Raw genomic sequence first — 24727 nt, forward strand, 5'->3', positions numbered from 1 at the left:
AGCCGAACTGTCTATTTCCCTGTGCGTCTATGAGAAGCTTAAGGACAACCACCTCATCCTTGTACCTCTAGTATTTCGTGTGGCGTCAGGACACAGTAGGCCCCCAAAAAGGGTAGAGTAAGTGATTAAATTTGGGGGCAGATTTATTAACATTCAATTTTTCTTAACAGTAAAGAACTGCTGCTCTTTTTAGCAACAACCAACACGATCAGCTATATGATTTAAGACGCAGTGGTGAAAACAATATGAAACTAATACAACATTATCCAAAGACATCATTAAGCTGGCCGTTACCTGCTTAAGTTTAATTGCAGACAATATTTTCTCCACAACGACGTCCTGTGGCTGGCTCCAGATCGAAGCAGTTCCATTGTTAGTGATATACGCTTTACATGCGGCTATCATCTGATTGGTCACCTGGAATTTCCCAAACAAATGATGTCAAGTACGTTAAGCAGCCATCGATCATAAATTGGGCTAGAGGGTCCTGACCTCTTCCACCTCTCAGAGTGAACCATCTGTGAACCTGAACTTTGGATTTACTTTTGTCCACCACATCTATAATTAAGCAGTAGCCCATTTTTTCCAGCTTTATTGAAGTATAATTGACACAATGTGTGTATCTTTAAGATGTACAGCACGATGCTTGGTATACACACACGAGGTGAAATGATTAGCACAACCGAGTGCTAACGCGTCCATCACCTCGCATGATTACCATTTTGTGTGAGTGTGTGGGGAAAACCTTAAGATCCGTTCTCTTATCTCTTTCAGGGATATAGTGCAGTATTAACCACAGTCACCATGCAGAAAACTAGATCCCTAGAACTTAGTCATCTTACAACTGAAAGTTTGTAGCCCTTGACAACATCTCCCCATTTCTCAACACTCCTCAGCCTCTGGTAACCACCCTTCTACCCCTGCCTCTATTTGTTCAATTTTTTTTTAATTCTACACGTATAGCATCAAAATCATTTGTAAAATCACAGAGTTAGAAGCACTATGGAAAATCAATCATTCAGATGAATGTGTTTATGCATAATGAATGTCTTAACCAACCAAGAGAGGGGACTCCCTTCTCTACCTAAAAGCTGTTGAGAGCCTCCCCGGTCTCCTTCAGCCTGCTCTCACATCCAACTCAACAGTTTCCAAGTGCCATGAACTACCCAGATCATTTCATGACACCGTGATCGACAGCAGAAACGTCAAAAGGAGAAGGCAATAGACAAAAGGGTGAAGATAACATATGTGACCCCTAACATTTTATTTATGCCTTCAAACTTTAAAAAAAAATCTTCGGAATTTTTTTGGTCATTTTGTTTGTAAATTAAAAGGAAAATTAGATGCCTGTGCTGTACGTATGGAACGACACAATGTCTGGGACTTGCGGCACAAAGGTTAAGTGAAACAAGATTGGCCACGTGTTGATAGCGAATGAATCTGGGTGATGTGTACATGGGGGTTCAGTATACAGTTCTGTTTCCTTTTGTACCTGCTTCAATTTTTCCATAAAGAAAGGTTTTTGAAAATGAGATAAATAGTGTTTTCACAATTTTCTCCTAAAATAAGACTTGCCAATAACATGCGTGAAACCTGGAATAATAACACAAATTGACTTTTGAGGCTTCTAGTCAGAGAATAACCCTCATGACCCTAACGTAATGTTAAAGTGTGAAAAAGGTGGGAAAGGGTCCAGCGGATTGTCCTCCTTTCTACCTGAATATGAGAGCAAAAGGAAGTTTCCGTCAAGTTCTCCAAGCTAGATGTCCCTATTCCCAGGAAGAATCATGCCTCCCACTGCATCAGTGTTTACAACACAAGTCCTGAAGAGCTGAAAATGCCTCTATTTGAAGACAACATTCAAAATTTTCACCTTGGTAATGAAAAAGCCATCTTCTTCTTAGAGACTGTTCAAAATGGGAAAGGCAACGTGCTCACCAATAAACACTTACAAGTTAGGACATGAGGTTTAAACAGCATTATGCTTTTTGGCAGAATCATTATAATTGCTTTATGGATTACTGGAACGTTGCAAGTGGCTTTTATTACCATGATTACTGTTCTAATAACACCAAGTAAACAACTGTGGCATCAAATAAATTTGGATCTGTGGCACATAAAATATGAAACTGAAGATAGCCAGTTAAATAGCTTTTCTTAATTAAAATTTACCCAGTAGGAATAAATAATGTGCTAAATAACACAGGGAAAGAAATTCCAAAAAAAAATCTTTTTTTCATTTTTATTATATAAATAATACAATATTTATTATAATAATTACTTTGGGAAATAGTGTTTGTTTCATGATTTGCTAGAATCAGCCTCCTATATACACTTACTTTTGGCTCTTTTGAGAGATTCAGCTTTTTTAAAAATTGTGGGGTACATAGACATTGGACTGTGCCAATTTGGTAATTTCTAACTGTCAAAAAATTAACCATTAGCAAAGAAATATAATGTTATGCACTTACCTTTACAAACAGAGACGTGATCTTCTCAGAGGTGTTATAGTAATGAGAGATACTGTAGATCATTTTAATTGCATTTATAAGTGTAGGAATAGCATCAGTCATGGATATCTGGAAGACAGCACAGAAGTTTTCAGGAAAATAGGTATCAAATTCAGCAAAATTCTGATAGGCTGATCATTCCATCTGCATTAGGATAAAGTTTAGGCAAAAGATTTTTATTTAAATTTTAAAATATTATCTAACATTTTACATAAATATAATATATTTAGAGGTAATTTTATTTTTACCCTTTAGTCATAGACAAGTAAGCTTTGTTTCAATGCAAGAAACACTAACTTTCTATTAATAGCAAGGAGGCTGTGTTAACAGTAATAAATAAAAACGGGCACTCCCTAGAGTTACATGATTGAAAAAAAAAAAAAAAAACAGCTGATGACTCTTTCCACAGTTGTTTGAGTTTAGTCCAGAATGTCAATTGCAATATTTAATGGAAAATGGACTGTGCAATAAATGTTTTTAAAATATAACGTTGCGTATCCATCTTAGATAGATAAATAGATGATAGATTGATAGATACATAAATACATAGAAATAGATGTGTGTGCACACACACACACACACACATAAACTCTCTTGAGAATGAACAGATGTTTCTAAGATTTTCCCAACAGACTATAATATTTACAAACCAAAAACTCCACACTCAAGTCAGCTAGTGTAAAAGGGTCATCAGTAGACCAAGGGGATAGAAATCTCTAACTCACAGGGTCACTACTGTACAAGGGGTCGCAGCACTTCTCAAGCGTGTACAAATATTTGACGTTGTCCTTTGCTTCATTAGCTGCATCAGTAATTCGAATATCCATCTCCCGCCAAGTCTAAGCACAAGACAGCAAAGCAATGTTAATGCAATTATTGATACAGAAACATTCAATACAACAGCTGCTAAACGTCATCACAAGCCCTGGGGGTCAGACTCTCAGTCTGTCCTGTCCATCTCACATGAAACTGAATCCAGAGTGGTGAAGGGCATGACCACACTGAAGAGCAATGTTTTAATTTTGGCTAAATTTTTGACCGTATCTCTTCCAGGTCATCTCTTATGAAATCTATTGAATTGCTAAGACAGAGCATCAAGAGGCAACTCCTCCATTTAAACCTGTACCTCCTCTCCTCCACTGGCTGCTGGATCCAAATGGCACCTCATTCCCGTATTTTCTATAGTAAAGAACTGAAAGAAACCTCTGGGCAGCCAGCAAGGAACTGAATCCTACAACAACCACATGAGCAACTTGGAAGCAGATCCTCCCCAGTCTGACCTTCAGATGAGTCAACACCCTCCCTGCAATCTCAGGAGAGATTCTGAGTCAGATGCTCCCAGCTAAGCTGCACCCAAATCTCTTCCTGGCCCACAGACCTTGAGATAATAAATGTTTGTTGTTTCAGGTTGCTAAGTTTTGGAGTAGTTTGTTACACTGGATAGAGAACAAATACACTAATGTATAACTCAATTGCTTTGCTGTACACATGAAACTAACATTTTAAATCAACTATACTTCAATAAAAAATAAGAATTAAAAAAGGAAATATACTAGTGTTTAAAAAAAATAAGGTAAGTTCATTATTACTACTCCTTGTTGGTCTGAATTCATAATATATATACAGTCATGTCATTATGTTACATCTTAATGACTTGCAATGCCCTCTAATAACATATATACATACTTACACACCAGCCAACGAATACCTTTCATTCAAAGGCTATTTCCATGATGGAGCGCATGCCTAGCATTCACAAGGTCCTGGGTTCAATCCCCAGTACCTTCTCTAAAAATAAATGAACCTTATTACCTCCCCCTCTGCCAAAATGAAATAAATAATATAATTTTTAAAAAACACACCACAAAACTAAATAAATTTTAAAAAGTCTATTTCCATAGCATCCAAAATTATAAAAGGGCAATATTATCCAATCTTAAAGTTTTTTTCATAAAGGCAGAGTAACATTTTTCTGTTCCTAATTACCCTACGGGTTCTGCATAGAGAATTTTCATCCCTACTTCACAAAGCAAAAAGCAACCTTCAGAAGTTTCGACTTGGCGGCAGCAAGCACTGCCAACACAGCCTTCACATCTGGGCTCTTCAATTGATCCAAAAGGTAGTTAAATTTAGATAGTCTTTTTTTCCAGTGCTCCAATTCTGCTCGCGGCCCAAGGTCATCCGCTTCCTTCCGCAGCTGGTTGTTTTCAGCAAGAACCTGTAAAGGCACAGGAGAATCATGAACCAAGGAGCAGGGTTGGAGATACGGAAGTGATACATAAGAAGGACAAAAGGAAATAAGTAAATGATGCTATCTGAACCAGGATATATTTGTATTCATTTGCATGCTTCGCATGACAGGCTTTTACTAACCTAACATGTATCCACTTTTTAAATTTCAACATTCTAACTGAAAACAACCTGTTTAAGGAGCTTTAACGAACTTTTGAAAGGCCTGACCTAAGCAAGTTTCCTTGGCTATTCACTTACAGCCTTGGAGCCCCCATGCCTTCAGTTGGTCAATTTCCACTGTGCTTACTTACTGATGTAATGTCCACTCTCACTTGGGACTTTTCTGAAAATATTTTTTTAAAGGTTAAGTCTTAAGCTTTGTTTTGGAGGACACACTGAAACCGAAAGCTCCTTGTACTTCTGCAGAGATTCTCTCCAAAGTAACTTATACTTTGAGAAAATAATCAGTCAAGGACAGTCTTCTGTTATATAAGAATATAAAGTCATTTATTTTCATCTCCTAGAATTCTTATTATCTCTTCTTAACTAATGCCTATGAATTAAAATTGCATTGACCCTTTCCCCTTTTTAGGGACTTGTGGTAAAATACGGAGACAAATAGGAACAGGATGTGATATACCTTCTTCCACTGGCTGGCTCAGTAATGTGGCATCTGAACTAGTTGGTGTTAAGACAGCTAGTTTCTGGTGCTTGGTTGCTGAAACTTACCTGTTCTGCCTGCTTGATCCATACTCTCATACAGCCTTCTATTCTTTCCAAAGTCTCAGGGTTATTAGCCAGAGTCAGGTAGTCGATCGGTTCCTTTAAGGTTTTCAGTTCCAATATGTCACACTTTTGAAGGTTCACCTAATTAAAATGAAAGTTAAATAAGATGATGCTATTTTAACACATGCACGCACGCATGCACACGCACACACACGCACACACACTTTGGGCTGATTGACAGGCTGAGAAGGATCTTAGGGGATCCTCTAATCTAACCTACCCTGCTCCCTGAGGAAGATGCATGAAGGACCTGACATGCTGCCCGAACCTCCCCAGACCCTGAGCTGCCCGAACCTCCCCAGACCCTGAGCTGCCCGAACCTCCCCAGACCCTGAGCACACAGCTAGAAATGATTGGCTCTGATGTCAAATTTTGGGTCAAAAAATAAAAACAGTAAACTAGAAAGGGAGAGAGAGAGAGAGAGAGATCTAACATCACGGAATTTGGGGATTAATACGGAACTTGGGAAATTGAAGAGTCAACTCACGAAGCCAAAGAAAGTGGGGGGCTTCAAAAGAACTGATTTAAGGGAGGGGTAAGTTCTAATCTATCGCGTTCTTTTTTGAAACTAACCAGAGGAAAAACTCTCATGTCCTTACCTCCCAAATCCTTATAGTCAGCAAGTGCAATGGCAGAAACACAGATTCATTTCCAGAATGAAGGGAAGAGAGGCGTAGGAAAGGATATGCATTGGATTTTGATGTGACAAAGAAACCTAGTATATTTTTAAACACACACAACCCACAAGGACTTCGACATTCGATAAGAACATTTTCCTTCTGGTACAGGTGCACCTGGCCCTGTGAATCTCTAAATTCAGATCTCAGGCCCTCCTCCACACTGGACCTTTTTTTAATACCTCTACCACAGTATGAAGTGGAACCACATGAAAGCACTGCTTTTTTCAGTCAAATAACTATTTAAGTTGGTTCAACCTGCATTTAGTATGGCCTGCATGATCGCTATATATATATATATATGTATGTATGTATGTGTGTGTGTGTGTGTGTGTATAGATATATATATATATATATATGTATGTATCTCAGAGGTTAGCTAGAATCATTCTGCCCCTTTCTGGATAAAATTCACTCAACTTCCCCATTCTACATCCTTTAGAAAGCATAGTACCTTCCTCCCTCCCAATATCCCAACAGGTCCCAAAAGCTCTCAGTATTCCCTGGAGAGCAATGAGTGTTACATCATCATTGGTCTCATGGAATCCACCCTTTCTCTCCCACTCATGCCTGATCTAGGTGGTCATCTATCATGGTTTTGCACCCACCATCCTCTACCCCAAGCAATCACTAACACAGGCTTACTGTAGACGGCACAAAGTCTATGGAAGCTAAACCCCACAAATGCCAAAGTTATTCTTAAAGGCCCTTTTGGTCACTGGCTGGACCACAGGTCCTGACCCACTCTCTCCAGATGTCAGTTCTTCTCCACCTCTTCAGGATTTCCTTCCCCCTCCCCACCCACCCACCCACGTGCACACACACACACACACACACACACACTGGCTCCAGGTTCCTTTCCCTCCAGGCTGCAGAGCAACACCACAAGCACTTCACACTCTTCTCTTTGCAGCCCAGCCCCTGACATGGCAGAGCAAATCCCTCCATCCCAGCCAACATTTCTACGGAGCCCCAAACTCATTCATCACTCCAAACTATAGGAATTTAAATCTAGTGAGCACCACATGTTGAGGGGCCAATAAAAACGCTCACAGATTTTTTCCAAGATTTGCAAGGCAGTGGAATCAAGACCATCTGAGAGAAGCACGACCCACTTATATGTTGATCTGTTCACTGTCCAATAATTTTTGAAGCAACATCTTTATTCATACCTTCTCCTTCAAACTCTCCTGAGCACCCGACAGGACGTTCACAAAGCCTTCCAGAGAGCCCAGGAACTCCTGGCGAATACTGGCTGCTTCCGGAAGCCCCTCGAGCTCGCCCCAGCCGTGGCTCGTGGCTCTGAGAGCAGGAATGAAGATGTCGGACAGCAAACGTCTCACGCTGTTAAGCAGGCCCCCATCTGCGGTGTCTAACACATTGAAGCTCACCTCCTGGAAAACGATTGGGAGAACATTTACTATAAAAATGATCCTCAACTGCAGCGTAACTCCTGAGTCATTTCTGCATGACGTTCATTAACTATATGTCCTGTGGGCGTAAATGAAGACCAACCGCATGAGAAGCAAAGCAAAGGTTGTTTATTCAGAGCAAGACTCTATTCCTTGCAATAGCAAGGGAGTCGGCCACCATCACCTGCATTTCGGCAGAGACTCAAAGGCAGCGAGAGGAGTGGGAAAGCTTCCTAGTGGAGAAAAGGGAGGCACCGAGGTGCCCTGATGGGAGGCTGTTGGCCTGGGGAAGCTGGAGGCAGGCTAACGAGAAGCAGGGCATCCTATGTGATGGGTTAATGGTGAAGATTTGGCTTTCTCTGGTTGGTCCCAATAAAGTTGTTGAAAGTATGGACAAAAATGAAGGAGGCTGGCAGTCATGAATCAAGTCCTGGGCATTCTGACCAACTGATACAGAGTTATTGTTTCATTTCCCAGCTGGCTTCCTACCTGGCTAACACAGCAGGCTGGCTACCTATGTTGTTTATTGCAGGTAAGGAGGTTGATTTCCTGGGCAGGTTGCTGAAGGTTGTGCATCAAAGTTCTATCTGTAGATGGTCTGACCCTTGTCTGTGTGTATATTCAGTCTTTCAATTCAGTAAATTATTTTGATATTTAGTTAAGACATAAGCTTTATACTATTCTAAATTACAATCATCGAAATAAAAGCATGAAATAAACAGAACACAAGGACGTTTACCAGTTTATTTGCTCCAAGCAGGTAACACACCCATTGAGGGCAGAGAAGACTTGTCCACATGCACTTTATTTTGCAGAAAAAATAAAATTACAGAGTTGACCTTGAGCAACACAGGGGTTATGGCCTCCCACCCTCCGCCCAGTCAGAAAATCCGAGTGTAACTTAAAGTTGGCTATCCATATCTACAGTTCCTTACCTCTGGTCCCGCTTCCTCAGATTCAACCAACCACGAAGCATATAGTACTGCAGTATTTATTATTAAAAAAAAAAAAAAAACCCATGTATAAATGGACCCGTGCAGTTCAAACCTGTGTTGTTCAAGGCTATATCCACTTTAATAGATCTTATTTTAAATGTATGAAATTTACCATTAAGTAAATTACATATGCGGGAATTCTTTTTAAAAGGAAAGACCTCACTGTTTTACAGACACACACAATGCTATATAAAATTGTCAATAAATTGGATATTAAGTCCTTTTAACAGATTTCAAGGAAATGTCCTCTTAGCTGTTTAAGTGCTTGTAACACACTTCTTCGAAAGCAGTTTTAAATATTTAATGAAGAGAATGGTTGTCTCCATAGGGAGGGATTTTTTGGTAGACTGTGTGATTTGGGGTAATTCAGGATGAAGGACTGCTGCTGCCTCTTACCTGGTGGATGTTCTCAGGGGTGATGGCTCTGGAAGGGTTGGTTCGGATGAAGAACACACAAACCCCAGTAAGAGCAACATCTTTTCCCTCGGTCACAAACACCTTAGGTTTTTTCACCTTTCCAGAAATAGGATTGGCTCCTCCTGGAGAGCCGAGTTGTCCTACAAATGCAAAAGAATTTGTTTTACAAACTGTTTACAGTCCATGTGGTCACCTCTTCGAATTAAGTTTCCTTGTTAAACACTGTCATGTTGACTTTTCCATGTGCCCTAGAAACTCCACCACCTGGACAACCTCTAACCTGAGCCCTGAAGGGATCTAAAAAGGTCTGCGTTTTCATGGTGATCATTTTGTGATGTAAAAAGTATCAACTCACCATGTTGTACACCTGAAACTAACATAATATTGCAAGTCAATTGTATGTCAATAAAAAATAAATAAAGAATAATAAATAAAAGGATCTGCTTGATTCCAGATCACAGGTTCATTTCAAAATTATTGTTCTAGGAAAAAACAGGAATGGAAGGAGCAGGAATAAGAGTTTGGTCCAGAGCAGATTCTTGCTAGAGCTACAAAGTCATCATTCATGGGGGCAGTGAGAAAGGGTGAGGGAGGAGACAGGATCTACCAGCATGTGTCGTGTGCCAGGCCCTGTGCTTGGTACCATGTCTGCATTACTCAAACTCCCTACAACCCTGAAGGCAGCTGTGACCCGGCCCCAAGTCACAGCCAACAGAGCCGAGATCAAAAACCAGTTCTTCTTCTTTTTTTTTTTTTTTTTTTTTGTATTATTATTTTTTTGGCAGGGGAAGGCAATTAGGTTTTTTATTTATTTTTAGAGGAGGTACTGGGGATTGAACCCAGGACCTCATGCATGCTAAGCATAAGCTCTACCGCTTGAGCTATACCCTCCCGCCAAAAAGACAGTTCTGACTACAGAACTCCAGCACCTCCACTCCTGCTGTTGTGGTCTTGCTGGTCCTAGAGGCAGGAGAGAATGGAGGCAGGACGGCAGTGATGAGTGATGTGGGCTCTACAGGCAGACACCCCGGACTTCCATCTCATGCTGCACTTCCTAGCCACGTGACCTGAGTGAGTTACTTAATCTTTCTGTGCCTCAGTCCTCTCATCTGAGCCAGGCCCAGAGAATCCAGGTCAGCCAGCTCATGGCAGGTGCCAGTCAAGGAAAAGCTCTGCTGCCATCTCTTACCCCTTGTCTCTGCCCTGCTTCAAGCCCGACACCGTCAGAAACTGGGGTTAACATGATGGGAGCAAGGGGCTGAAGGGTAAGTTGAGGGAGAAAAGGAGAACCATGGGCCCCTCTCCCACCGAAAATGTCGAATTTCCGAGGCCTCTGCTGCCAGCGAGTGGGGGATGCAAGGAAGAGGAAGGACCAAGATTGGAGAAGATTTAACTTTAGATCAACTAGTTTTGACAAATTGTGTATTTTTAGTTCTGAATTGGATGATGTTTGTAACTATAAGCAACCATAGGAACTTTTCCTATCTAAGAGCGTCCAGAAAAGTCATGGGATTGTCGTAATTTCAATCCAAGGTTAGAAAAAAAGCTACTCCTACTGAGAAGGTTTAGAGAAAGAGAAGGAAACAAAAACAAGCTTGCGTGTGTGTTTACACCCCACAAACCCTTCTTATTCGATGTAAGATTTACACCTAAAGGCCAGCTTCCCCCGGTGCACAGTTCATGAGTGAAGGTAACATTCACCTGACCTTATGTTTTGCAATCTGGGATAGAACTGAAAATTTCTGTCTTGTTTTGATTTTTCACTCAAAATGTAATGCCCTTTCTGACCACAAAATATCAAATGGATAATTTGGGGAAAATGCCAGTCACTTTGAGTAAGCATGCATGATTTCCTCCATTTTCAAACAAAAAAGCATGGTCATTCTCTACGCCAAGGGCAATAACTATTTTCCCTTTCTTCAGAAAGGGCATAAAAGGACTGCACATGATATTTTAATATAATCACAACATATCTGTTTATGTCCCTAGTTTGGCTTTAAAATTATATTAATTCACATAAAAGTAGAATGGTATATGCCAGTTGAATCCGCATAAAGATTTGCAAGTTTCCCTTAAATGAAAATGACTAAACTTGTCATTCAATATTATTCATTTGAATCACAGTCAGTAGAAAATAAACATGATGTGATATTTAACTGGAAAATTCCTGTTATGCTTACTGCCAACACTTTCTATGTTAAAAAGAAATAGAGAAGAAACAGCTGCCCAAAAGAAGTTCCAGAACATAACTGCATAGAATGAACGAACACATAAGAAAAGGAAGGCTCAAAACATACATTATTTTATTATCTCCAATTACAGCACAGCCTGAAAAGGAAAACAAAATAGCCCAAATAAAGTTAGACCAATCAGGCTAAATACCCACCATTATCTGCCCTTTGCTTGAGATGAAAACAGAACCCGTTCCACTGGGCCTCACCCACCACACCTTACTACTCCCACCTGCCCCACCTCCCAGGTAGAAGCGGCCAGTTCTCACAGTGCCTTCTGCGTCACGTCATGCGTGGATAAATCCAAGAACACGTGTCTGGGTTACGTCACATTATGTTTGCATACCTGTTTCTGCCACCTCCACATCCTGATAGTAAAACATGAGGTGGCGGAGACCTCCAACAGCAAAAAGCTGGTCAATTCTTTCAATCTGGGGGCACAAAAGGGCCAGGGTGAATTAGAAACCACATTTAAATCAGCACTGATTGTCTTCTTTCTTATTCAGATAGGACTGCCACTCACGCAAACCATGTAGAAGGGGTCATATTTTTTAACACGAAAATCATGAAAGAATAAACATCTTACTTAATTTTAGTAAAGATTCAATTCAAAGAAGTAATTTGATTAATCATAAAAATATTTGCTACATACACACATTTGAAAAGAGATTGTCCCTCCATGTTTGCTAATTTCCTAAAGTGTTCAACTGCTAAAGACAGGTATAAATACAGACGAGTATTTCATTTTCACCCAACTGCAGATCAGAAAGCGAGAACAAACCTTTCAAAATCCAGTCTAACACACTGCAGATAAGTAATATTAAACTGCCATGACGAGAGCATGTATGACTACAGAGAACTCCATCCTAAAGCAACTTGGTCCCACCCATGGGGTTCACTGTACGTGCAGAGGTAACACCTATGACTACGGAGCACTCCATCCTAAAGCAACTTGGTCCCACCCATGGGGTTCACGGTACGTGCAGAGGTCTGCCATCCGGCCTGCTACCAATAGAAGCGATTCTTTAAAACAGTCAATAGCAAAATTCTGAACTCAAATGGGAAGAAAAAATGATAAAACCTACATAGCCGTTGGGATGGCTACTGTCAATAAACCAAAAGACAATAAATGTTGGGAAACTGGAACTCCTGTGCACTGTCAGTGGGAATGTGAAACAGTGCGGCTGCTGGGGGAAACAGTGTGGCAGTTCCTCAAAAAATTAAAAGTAGAATTATTATATGATCCAGCCATTCTGCATCTAGGTATATACCCAAAAAAACTGAAAGCAGGATGGTGAAGAGGTATTTGGGCATCCATGTTCAAAGCAGCACCATTTAGAGTAGCCAAAAGGTGGAAGCAGCCCAGCTATTCACTGATTGATGGATAAATAAATAAAATGTAGGATATACATATGATGAAATATTATTCAGCCTCAAAACATTTTTGACACACTGACACATGTTATAACATTGATGAACATTGAAGACATCTTGAGAAGTGAAATAAGCCAGCCACAAAAAAGCAAATACTGCATAATTACATGTTTATGATGTATCTAAAGTAGCCAAATTGATAGAGACAGAAAGTAGAATGGTGACTGACAGAGGCTGGAGAAAGCGGAGAATGGGGAGTTGTGGTTTAAAGGATACAGTTTCAGTTTTGCAAGATCAAAAGAGTGTTGTAGATTGGTTGCACAATAATGTGAATGTACTTAACATTACTGAACGGTACAATTAAGAAATGACTAAGGTGATAAATTTTACGTGCATTTTATGGCAATTTAAAACAAAAAAATTTTAAAGGATAAAATTTAGCCTGAAAATTTAAGTGTAAAACATAAGATCACCTTCAATTTCTATCATGTTATAGATAAAACCATCATTCATAAATAAAAGCAAGTCACCCTGTTTTCTTTGGTACATTTCCTTGATTATGGATGCCACACAGATGAGTAGAATGTACTCATTAACTTTCAAGCTAAGAATGTGATGAGGGAGGTGCTTCCATCACGGGCGGTATGAAAGCTCCTGCCCCTCTAGGCCCTCAGGCTCACTGAATAGGGCACAGAGTTGGACTTGGGATTCCTATAGTGCAGAACCTTTATTCAGTTATTCCACCTGCGTTATCTCAAACCCAGATGTCTAAACTGGGACGTAGGGTAGAGTTAAGCATTTCACCTCTGGAATGATCTCCCCAAGACTGTACCAGCTATGTGAACTTGTCTCTTTCCATGCCTCCAATTTGGAGGGATAATATTATCTACTTCCTGGTGTTACGAAAATTAAATGGGATAATAGATGAAAATCAGAACAAGACTGACACATGGTAAATATCTAGTAAATGTTAGCTACAAGGAGGAGGAGAAAGAAGAAAAGGACATTTCCTCAACTCCTAATTGACTCACTCTATAGTTCAACTATTTTAGTGTTATCCACCCTTGATTCTTCTACTGACTCCAATTAACTCTCCCCAACTGACACAGCAGGAAGGGACAAGGCCAGCAGAGGCCTGGAGTTGGCTCGGGCAGGCTCAGCCAGCCTCAGCCAGCCTCAGCCAGCCAATTGACACAACTCTTCCCAACTCAGTGCTTAGTGACATCATGTTGGTAGTTTGGAATCAGCCATGTTGGGAATATTACACCACAGACTCAGCAAATGCTCAAACGAGTGCCTCCCTCCACCCTCTTGCCCAAAGCCGATTGTTAAACGTTTACAAGCCTATCACTGAAAAGCACTGTCAACAACGTGGCATCCCTGCCAACAAAAACGGCTTCTTCCTTGCTTCCCTTTCTTTCTTTCTTTTTTAATGCCTAATAAGTTAAAAAAAAAATTTCAGAAAACATTAGAGACCCCCTGGAATGACTTTCTCAGTGCCCAAGAAACTGTATCTTCCCCTGTTTGGTCTTCCCCATCCAAGGTCAAATCACCACCCAAATCACATCCCAGGCTTTTGTTGGGAAATCGTGGCAGAAAATGGAAGTCACGTTCAGGAACAGAAGAAACCAGATTCAGCTGCCAAGTCAAAGTCAAAGCCAGAAAACTACAGCACAATTCAATCTCCTGGGTTAGAACAGGATAAACTGAAAAAAAGATAAATAAGCAGCAAAGAAGAGATTCGGTTCTCAAACCTCAGGTTCCAAAATGGCACCTGAGCCCAGCTCCACTGGGTGTAGAGAGATGCAGACATCGCCATCAGAAAAAGGGAACTCAAATAACAATTTTACGTCCCTCATTCAACATGGAGAGTTGGAGATCCCTCAACTCACTCTGCCACCACCTGTACTAAGTCAGGATGGAGTCCTGTCCATGCCGAAACAGACACCCTCCTCTAAGACCCAGCACAGATCCTGCCACAGGACAGTGTCGTAGACCCTGTGTGCCCTCTACCACCAAGTGAGCGAGAACTCAAATGGACCGCACCTGAGTCCCCTCAAGAAGGGCATCCTCCACTTCAGCTTTGTTCAGGTCCACGCAGGAAGCTACAATCCCAAATACGTAGTCATGTCGACCATCCAAACGAGCCCGCTTGGCTTCCTTCTCCTCCTTCAGTCTTTGCTACGAGAAAGGAATAAACATGCTGTTCTCAAATGGATTCATTTTGTAATCATTTCATACTATTGTTGCTTTTTCAAGTCTTGGGTAGTCAGAAAATAGCTTAATGGTACCAGTTTTTATGTACTATCCTCTATTTTAAGAAATAATGTTATTTCTATTATGAAAGTAAGATGTGCTCAATTGTTTTGAAATTATATAACACAGGGAAGCCAAAAGAAAAATAAAAATCATCTACCAGCCAGACAGTATTACTATTAACATTTTGTTCTAAATCTTTACAGACTTGTTTTTATGCATACAAAAGTATTCAACAAACACCAAAAAAATTTCCATTTTTGTAAACATTCGCTAGACCACCAAAGTAATACATATTCTTCTACATTCTCTCCTATGTTTATTGTTTTGTCTACAGGTTCATATCTGGTCTTGAAATTGATTTCTGAATCCCATTGCTTACTTTTAACCTGTTGACTACTAATTACAATAATAAAGCAATTCAATGTAACCAAGGTTGGCAGTTTGAAGCAAATCAGTCCGTATGCACTCTGCTCACACAATCAACTGCAAACGTATATATACATTTCTATTTATATTTTGCTATAAAATGTTTTCATGCATTTTCCCCTTGGACCCCAGGTCCACATTCCCAGGCCCTGGGAATGCCACCACAGTCCACCTGCCTCCAGGCTGGCATCACGCCAAACCCCCTTCTACACTGTTGGCAGAATGACTGATTTTTTTGATGCACCACAGACAACATCTCTCCTGATTTGAAACTCTTCAGTGACTCTCCATGGACTTTAGATAATGTTTGTACTTTCTAACGAGGCCCGTAAGATATTTTATGATCTGACTTCTTTCTCATTTCCTATTATGCCTTTCTAGTTCTTTTTAGTTCAGCCATCCTGGCTGCCTTGTGGTTACTAGAACTGCCATGCTTTCTTATGTCTCTTGGCCTTTGCATGTGCAGAAATGCCGCTACCCCAGGGAGTGTGGCCAGTTCTCCCTCAGCTCTAGGCTCAAGCCACCTCTTCCTGAAAGTTTTCCTGGATGTATACCCCTCCTCAGCCCTGTGCTAAAGGGGAATCCTCCCTTTTGCTTCTTCTCTGAAGCCACATTAATGCCCCTGCATAAATCTGATGCCCCTGTAGCAACCATAATGCCATCCTGTCATAGTCCCATTTTCTGTTCACATTCTGCCAACTCGGCTGTGAGTTTTTTTGAGGTCACTTGGTAGTGTTTACCTCTATAGTGCTCTACATACTTGGGGTTTAATAGCTGTTTGTTAAGTACAAGATGGGATCCAGAGGGACTACCTTTCCTCTTCCCAGCAGGAGCTACTGGTTAGCATTAAAGATAATGCATTTAATTCAAAAAATGAATTGGAAGTTGAACATCCACCAAGGGTAATATGGTTGAATAATTAAGGCACATCCATATTGTTGAATATTCTGCAGCTGTTACACAAGTTGCAACAGTCTGTATTAAACTAAAAAGAAGTCTGTGATGTACTATAAAGGGAAAAATACCAAAAAAAATAGATATTACGGGCTAGATCTTACTTGTAATTGCGTTTACAAGATGGCAGGAGCACACCTCAGCTCTTCTACAATGTGACTGTGCCACCAACCTACCAAGAGATAGACTATTTTCCCTCCTCTTGAATTTAACTGGGACTGGGACCAGTTTTTACCCAAAGAATGTGGGAAGAAGTGAGACTGTAAAACTTCCTAGGCTAGTCCTTAAGAGACCTCCAGCTTCTGCCTTTGCAGTTGGGAATTCTCCCTAAGGAACCCAGCCACCATGCTATGGGAATTCCAAACCACAGGGGGAGACCACATGGGGAAAAAAATCAAGGCATCCTGGCCACCAGCCCCAACTGATCTCCTAGCTGACACCCCAGCACCAACTTGCAAACCATCTTGGACATTCCAACCTAACAAGCCTACAGATGACTGCAACCCAGCCAATGCCACGTGAAACAGAAGAAACACCCAGCTGAGCCCAGCCACTCACAGACTCAAGAGAGATAATAGATAACTGTTAATAGATAACTGAAAGCTAAACAAATAGATAATAGATATTAGAAAGCTGGTAATAGATAATTAAGCTGCTAAGTTCTGGTACAGTTTGTTACGGAGCAGTAGATAACAGAGTGATACTTGTTAGAATAATTTCATTGGTTGGACAGAAAGCAAATGGATATAGACTTGAGAAAAGAATGATTGGGAAAAAAGAAACATAAAGACAACTGAATATAAACTATTCTTTCCAGAAACTTGACTCTAAAGGACAGAGATGTAGTACTAGTAGACAGAGGGGAATTTAGAGTCAACGGAGAATTTTTTCAAGATACAAAAGATTTAAGAAAGAGTAAAGAGGAAGAAGTTTTCAGAGTGACTGAAAGGCCATTGCTAGACCTATGCTATTTGTATTTGTTTTTCCAAGCCTGAAGGGACTTCTTGAGAGAAGAATTTAAAGGGGAGGTGCAGGGAGACGTTAAGATTTTTTAAAAAATAAACAATCTACCTATCTTCTTGCCATCTCCTTAAAAAGGAACTAACACAGGTCCTAATACAAAGTATATGTCCCATAAACATCAAATAAAAGTAAATTTAAACCTCTTTTCAAATGTACTAAAACCAGGGAAATGTCCTATTCTTTGACTATTGTCCACATTGTTGGCAGGGAGGAATAAGATGCTTTTCTCAAAATGATCTTTCTGAGTTTGTACTAAATGTCTTCAGCAGCTTGAAGACACAGCAGGTTACCAGGGGAGTCAAGAATCCAGCAACACATCAGCAAGATGGCAAACGCTGGGTAGCCAAAAAGAAATTCAAAAACCAGAGTACCAGAAAGTCAGGATGTAAACCAACTAAGGCTTCCAAAGGATATAGAAACTTCTCTAAAATTCTGCCATGGCAACACATTGATCTATGTCCTGACTTTATAAGATTCCAAAGGAAAAAACTATATATTCATAGTGAAGGAGAGGAGAGATTGGCCTTTAAAATAGAAAACTAATCATTTTATTTTTACTTACATATAACAGGGGGGAAAAAAAAGTCCAAAGCAATTTTATATATACAAAGCAAATTATCAAGGTGTCTTTAAAGTAACTATTTTCAGAGCTCTATTTAAAAGCATGTTAATCATCAAATACATTCTTACAGAAACTGATTATTCCATCTCCTAATGATATGTAACATGAAGGAAAGCCCATTCCGTGTGGAAGACCACAGTGTTTATAATCTCAACTTTCACTGCCCGATACTAAGGTATCCTGGAACAATGAGGGACTTTTTTTTTTATTACCACAAAAAGTCAATAACGTCAAACAAATGTTTAGTGATCAGATCAGTACACTGTCAGTCTCTAAACTTAAACCTGCAGCTTTCTGGCTGCCAGGGAACTACAGCAACAAACGGTCAGATGACCAGTTGGCGGTGGCGTGTCCTCTTGGCCTGTGAAACATCTAAGACACTTGGAGAGCAGTGTGGAATGACGAAGGCAAGAGGCCAATTATGGGATTTTTTTTTTTAAGAATCACATTAAAATTATTTTGTGTTGCATGAACAAGCACCAACCGGGGGGGGGGGGGGATGGCCAAAATTCTATTCAACGTCCAAGGAAATCTCGAACAACATTTAAAACATTTCTGCACTTTGGTGACAAGGGATATGACTGCTACCTTGGAATGAAAGACGGACTAATGTGCTACCTCACAAGACACAAGTGCTCCTTTCAAGGCGAAGCAATGTCACGTACACAGACGAGCCCTGGTGTAAGAGTGGGGTCCAGTCCCAGCACTGCCACTGATTGCAAGACCTTGCAGCTGTCATTGAACCTCTCCAGGCTCCGGTTGCTGCAACCTCAAAATCAAAGTGTTGGACTAGGTGACAGCTAGGCTCTGTCTCTTCTCTAGCATTTGGTCTCCTTCTCGTTGGTTCAAAAGTTAATACGAAAAAAAAAAAGAAATCAGAAAGAATTGATACAGATAATACAATAGAAAACACTGAAACAAGTCAACAATACACTAAATTAAATCAATGAAACTGATATCTGATTGTGGAAAGAACAAGGGAAAAAAACTTTGACAAATGTAATTATGAAAAAAAGAGCAAACACACAAATGATCAGAATAAGAAAGTGGACAGTGGATATTTAAACGTTTATAAGAGGAATTCTAAATGTAGGAATTTATATCCTACATTTAAACTCTAGAAAATGAATGGTTATCAACATTAACACAAGAAGTAAGAGAAAATTTGAATAAAAAATAGCAATATAAGAATCTGGGGGAAAAAAAGTTAATACAGACAAGAGACTTGAGATTTTAAAATACAAATCCAAAGACCCAGTGCCACGTACTTTCATAATAAAGCTCTGTGACTTCTCAAGACAAACCCATCCATCCAATTGTTCTCAATATGCTAACCTTTGCCTTTAACCCTGTAGAATCAAACCCAGGTCTACATGTTTGTGCACATAAACTGTCCATCAACTACACACATTTCATTTTAGCTCCAGGTTGACAATCTCCAGCTCCATGAAAGACCTTACCATCATCTACAAAACAGAGACAGAAGTCCAAACTTGAAAGGTATTTGTGAGGATTAAATTAGGTGCATTCTTGGGATAACAGTAAGGCGATCAGCATGTGAATAAACATGGCATGACCAAGACTTTGACCCTGGACATCAAAATTCAAGTGACAGAAAAAAACTTCTGAATCATGATTTTTTAATTGTACAAATGTTTAAACTCTCTCCATCCTTAGAAAGCCTGGCCCTGTTGGCGGCATTGTCTGAGATCCAGGCCCACCCCATTAATGTCACTGGCCACCAGAAGCGGATGGAGGATCAAGCTGTCAGGTCTAAGAGCCCCTTTGTGGCTGAGCAGGGACACCCTTGTCCCCAACCCTCCTGAAGGCATCAGGGTACAAAAGCCCTATGAAGCAGACATTACTATTTCCACACAAGGAAATCGAGACTAGAGACCATTAACAGTTTTCCCGGGAGTGCCCTGGTAAGTGGCAAGGCTGGGTTTCAGGCCCTAGCATGTCTGTAGAGTCAGGCCAAGACATGGGGTGTCCTTGGCAACTAAGAATTTTGCATCCATTCAAACTGATGTTCCACAAACATCCTATCTGTAAATTTCTACTCGAGGATTACCTAGGGCTCTCTTGGGAGGAGACCCTGTATACACTGCACGCGTTATAGAAGGAGTTGTGGGTGGAGACTGGAGTTAACTGGCACCACTTTCTGAGCTACACTTGTAGTATTTCAGTGCCAGGATGAACTGGTGCCCAGCCACTTCTAGCAGGCACGCCCTGTGTCCAGCTCGCCCACCACAATCCTATGTCTCAGCAAATGCTGACTCTCCACCACATCCTCACCTCCTAACGTGCTTAGGACTCAGGCTCCCGGCCTGGGCACCTGGTAGGCTGGGTTCCATGCTTTTCCCAACTGGTTACTAGTCAACTTCACTTTTATCTACATCATACTATTCACCCCAAGTCCTAATATGATGCCTTTGCACAGCAAAGAATGTGGGGCAAGGAATAGGTTCTCCAGCCAAAAAAAAAAATTTTTTCTTTGTTTAAAAAAAAAAAAGTTTCTCTAGGTAGCATGATCAGCCTCGTTGCAGGTCTGAATCTGAGAAAGAAAGGGACCTGTTTTAATGTGGTCTATTGCATCTTTTTGGAAGAATTTATTTCCTTTTTTTTTTTTATTTGGGTGCTTTGTTCTCTATGTATATGTACGCTCCCAGCAATGTAACAAACACAGTGGAGAAGAAGAGAGTATAACAGTATAACAGGTTTAAATCACCCCTGGAGATCATTGTAAGTAATGTGGAGTCCAAGAATAGCAGTTGAAACTCCTTATTTTAAATCACCAAATACTTCTGAGACCAGTTTCACTTTGGATCTCCATATCAATCTCAAGCCCATAGATAATTAATTTCTGGATGAAACAGTGCTAAAGAGGCCATGGACATAGGTTTGATCACCTGAAGCCAGTTTCCATTCTCCCCCACTCTGGATGAATCAGGGCAAATCCATGAGCAGAAGCAAAAGTTACTCAAAGTGTATGCCTGGCTAAAATGCCTGGGTATTGGTAAAATACGGGGTTTCTTTTCCTTTTTTTTTGAAGGATATCCAAATGGCCCAGGCTGGTTTAGCTCACTTCTCTGCCATCTAGATAACCTGATCCTTCCTATCTCCTGAGGAGTAAAATAAAATCAGTATCAAAGGACTCTCATCATTCCTACAAGACCATTTGCTGCACAGGGAGGGATGGTTTCTATGTTGATTTGTGAAATATCCCCAGTGCCCAGAACAGTGCCTGGCACTTCAGTAGAGCCTCCATTGATATCTAATCAGGGGATGATGAACCACGTTTATCACTTACAACTCATTCGCAGGTAATTAAGGGATGGAACAAATTATCCCAGCTCGATGCGAGTCTGTGACTGCAGATGCAGAATTCCCTCAATGAGCTCCTATGTCTTCCATGCTGTTATGATTCGAGCACAAACCACTGCACGAAATTCCATTAGTATGGATTAGCTCTCCCTCAACTCACAGCAAATATAACTAACCTCACTTAGCCTACCTCCCATTCAAATGTGCTGAATTACAGAAACCGAGGGGCGCAGTTCTCCTACTCTTTTCTACAAACAAAAGAGTCCTCTCTACAGAGTTAACCCAATTTCCACGTCTGCCAACAAAGAAAAGCCTCCCTTTCTGTCTTCCAGCATTTTCACTCTAACCCACAGGGCCCCCATTTCCTCTCTGGGAGACGCCGCTCTGGGATGCTTCCTGGACCCCCCAAACCGGCTCGTTAATTGGCTGGAAGAACCACAATTCAGCAACTCTCTACTCTTCACTGTACTTTTCGCGTCTCAGCTTTTCTTCCTCCCCTTTTATTTCATTTCTGCAGGTGAAGGGCCACGGCTGCAGCGGAAGCGCTGTACCTCCTTCCCACGTTAAGAGCACTTGAGCAAAGTGGTTCCTGGAAGCGAAAGACACTCCACGCTGGCTAATCCACTCACAGCAGGCGCTGCAGTGAAGCCCTCCTTTACTGAACAGGAGCCACGCTCCCCCTCCATCACAAAGAGCTGGCACTTAAACGGAGCCCAGTCCCATCAATTTTCTTACGTCTTGAGAGTAAGCTCTGGAATCTTGTCTATTTTTGCTGGACTTTTCAGGTCCCCCAATCTCCCCATTTACCAGCTCCAATATCTGTCATTCTTTCCAAACAAATAAAACACCCCTCTTTACCTGTCACTACATGTGGGCTTTTCACCCAAGCCAACCCAAAACCTGCTATAGAGGTATTGCCATAACCACAAACGCCCCACGACCCCAACATCCCATCATCCAAACTGTAACTTAGAGTCCATTCTCTCCGTACCGAATTTCTGGACCCGATGGAGACTTAGAGGGCCTTCACATGGCCATATATTCTACCAACCCCCAACTCTACAGTGGTTTTACCCCAAAATCAGGATATACCTCCCTTGGAGAATCCCAAGAGCCCCTTCTGGCAGCAAGTGTCGTATCATTCAAGTGGATTTCACCCATATGTTAAAATACACATACAGTGTCATCATTCACATTATATACGGCCCAGGGGTGAAGTTCCAAAACCTCCCTTATTCGTCACAATGAGCCAGAGTGCTTAAAGCTAACTGCTTATTAGAATCACCTGGGAGCTTTAAAATGCTGATTCCTTTGCCTCCTACCCCCAAGAAACTCTGACTCCTCTTGTCGGGAGTGCGGCCCTGGCATTGGTATTTCTCAAAATTTCCGCCGGCAGTTACAGCGGCAGCCTCCCCAGAGAACTCTGCTCCAACGGAATGCATTTTATTAATTGTTCATGACGGACAAGTACTACCAGGCTCTCACACGAGGTAGGAACTTAGAAAGTCCAAGGGCATAATTCCGGGATCCTGTAACTCTCGACCTTTTTTCTCTCGTTACTAGAGTTGTGTGAAAATTGATAGGAAGAACAAGTTTCAGCTCAACCCCATGAGGCGTGGAAGTGCTCCTCCCTGCCACATGATGGAGCACAGCGCCTGGCACCAGTAGGCGTCCAGCAGGTGCTTGTGGAGTGGGTGGCCCTTGCACCTGGAGCCACCTTCTCCTGGGGTCCAGCTACGGCGTAACTACAGTGTGGCTATGTTGGGCATTAACTTGTTCAGGCTCAGGAGTGCTCAGCCCAGGCATTAACAAGCCGGCTACATCCTAGAGCCATTCACCTTCTGATGCTCAAGGAAACTGTTTTGACCTGTACATGTGAATTGTGTTCACTGGGCCAAACATGCCCAGGCCTGATTAACAGAGGATACTGAAACCGGTTTGGCTATTTTGCCAAAGAATAACAACACTGACATCCTTTCAGCTTTCAAAAGATATCTGAGAGCAAAGGTTCTTTTCTGTCTTGCTTCCACTGCGTCCTCCCAGGGGAACCCTGGCCCCTCCCTGCAGAGCTTCTCAGTAGGGGAAGGCGCTGCCCTGTCTCCCCCACAGTCCCTACCCCACATCCCACCCCCGATAATCACTGTTTGCAGAAACCTAGCAATCTGAAATTCGATGAGCAGCAGTACTCCCTGGCATCAACAGAGAAGTGCTGAACAATATATATTCCAGCAGTGGGAGAAAACAGGTCCCCATTTCAAAACTAGCTTTGCAATTAGGTGAATTTTAGGTCAAGAGGACAGTCATCAGTCTCTCAAGTGTTTTTTTTTTTTCTGAAGGTCAGCAAAGTCAACCAGCAAAATTATACATTTCAGTTTAATCTTAGGGAAGGAAAGAGAAACAGAATCTATAGGTCTGGAATTCATGTCCATTGTACACTTGCACTGGAAGTTGGTACTGAGCATTCTTCAGCTGTGAGAAAAGCAGAAAGCAGACAAACATCACATCTGAGCCATATTTTTATAAGTGAGTAAGTGAATATATATAGAACGATTTCCAGTTTCTTCACTGAAAAGCATTTATGTCTATTATGTAACAACAAGGAAGTATGGCTTGACTTTTCTAAACCCACAGAGTCTCTGGTTTATTTGGCTGTTATTTATTTGCATGTGAATCCTGAATAAAGTCAAATATTATATTACAATAACCTAATTATAAAGTAGCATCATTCCAGTAACAGTCTCAGACTAAGGGTAAATAGAGAGAGATTTACAGTTTGCATGTTAATTTTGAAATCATTGTCATTGATTATTTTAGGTCACAAAGTCATAATTTAATTAAGTGTCGTATCAGTCCACTAGATAGAAAATGTGCAATTATTCACATAATACACTGCAACATTATTAAGGTAATTCTGTTAACATCATACTTCAGTGGGGTGAACAGAACCAGCATCTGAAATATATAAATGAAACTTCCACAAAACTTACCATACTCCCAGAAGGCAGCTCATGCCAAGAAGGAATCTAATTCGTTAATTATACTCAAAATGTTATCATTTATTTTAATTTTTTAGACTTGGTAGTAAAGTATAGAAAAGTGAAGAAAAGAACAGAAAAAATGCGAAAGTCTTAATTCATTCAATTTATTGCACAAGCATAAATTGAGGTGTATTAGTACCTGACTCTGTGTTAAGGGAAGGCTGTTTGAAATAGATAAACAATATGGTCCTACTGTACAGCACAAGGAAATATATTCAATAGCTTGTAGTAATCTATAATGAAAAAGAATATGAAAATACACGTGTATAACTGAAACACTGTGCTGTACACCAGAAACTAGGACAACATTGTAAATCAACTAGACTTCAATGAAAAAAAAAAGAAGAAGAAGGAACACCATCCCTGTCCTCCAGGAACTCACAAGTAAACACCTGTCATTTCACTGCATTGATGTGATGAGGGCTCTAGCAGCCAGAGAAGCGAAGC

At 40.9% G+C, this 24727-nt stretch overlaps 1 protein-coding gene across 1 annotated transcript in view; it reads right to left on the minus strand.

The window, feature by feature from the left end:
* DNAH5 (dynein axonemal heavy chain 5) overlaps positions 1 to 22684 on the minus strand; it is a 193974-nt gene extending 171290 nt beyond the window's left edge. The window contains exons 1-10 of the mRNA XM_074353814.1: positions 22565 to 22684; positions 14681 to 14815; positions 11607 to 11691; positions 9009 to 9169; positions 7378 to 7599; positions 5472 to 5609; positions 4552 to 4728; positions 3236 to 3349; positions 2472 to 2579; positions 295 to 417 (exon numbers count right to left, since the gene is read on the minus strand). Of these exons, the coding sequence (XP_074209915.1) occupies positions 295 to 417; positions 2472 to 2579; positions 3236 to 3349; positions 4552 to 4728; positions 5472 to 5609; positions 7378 to 7599; positions 9009 to 9169; positions 11607 to 11691; positions 14681 to 14815; positions 22565 to 22684 (1383 nt within the window). The remainder of the gene's footprint in view (positions 1 to 294; positions 418 to 2471; positions 2580 to 3235; positions 3350 to 4551; positions 4729 to 5471; positions 5610 to 7377; positions 7600 to 9008; positions 9170 to 11606; positions 11692 to 14680; positions 14816 to 22564) is intronic.
* Between the last annotated feature and the right edge of the window lie 2043 nt (positions 22685 to 24727).

The sequence above is a fragment of the Camelus bactrianus genome, chromosome 3 (genome assembly GCF_048773025.1).
Source record: "Camelus bactrianus isolate YW-2024 breed Bactrian camel chromosome 3, ASM4877302v1, whole genome shotgun sequence".
NCBI classification, from domain to species: domain Eukaryota; kingdom Metazoa; phylum Chordata; class Mammalia; order Artiodactyla; family Camelidae; genus Camelus; species Camelus bactrianus.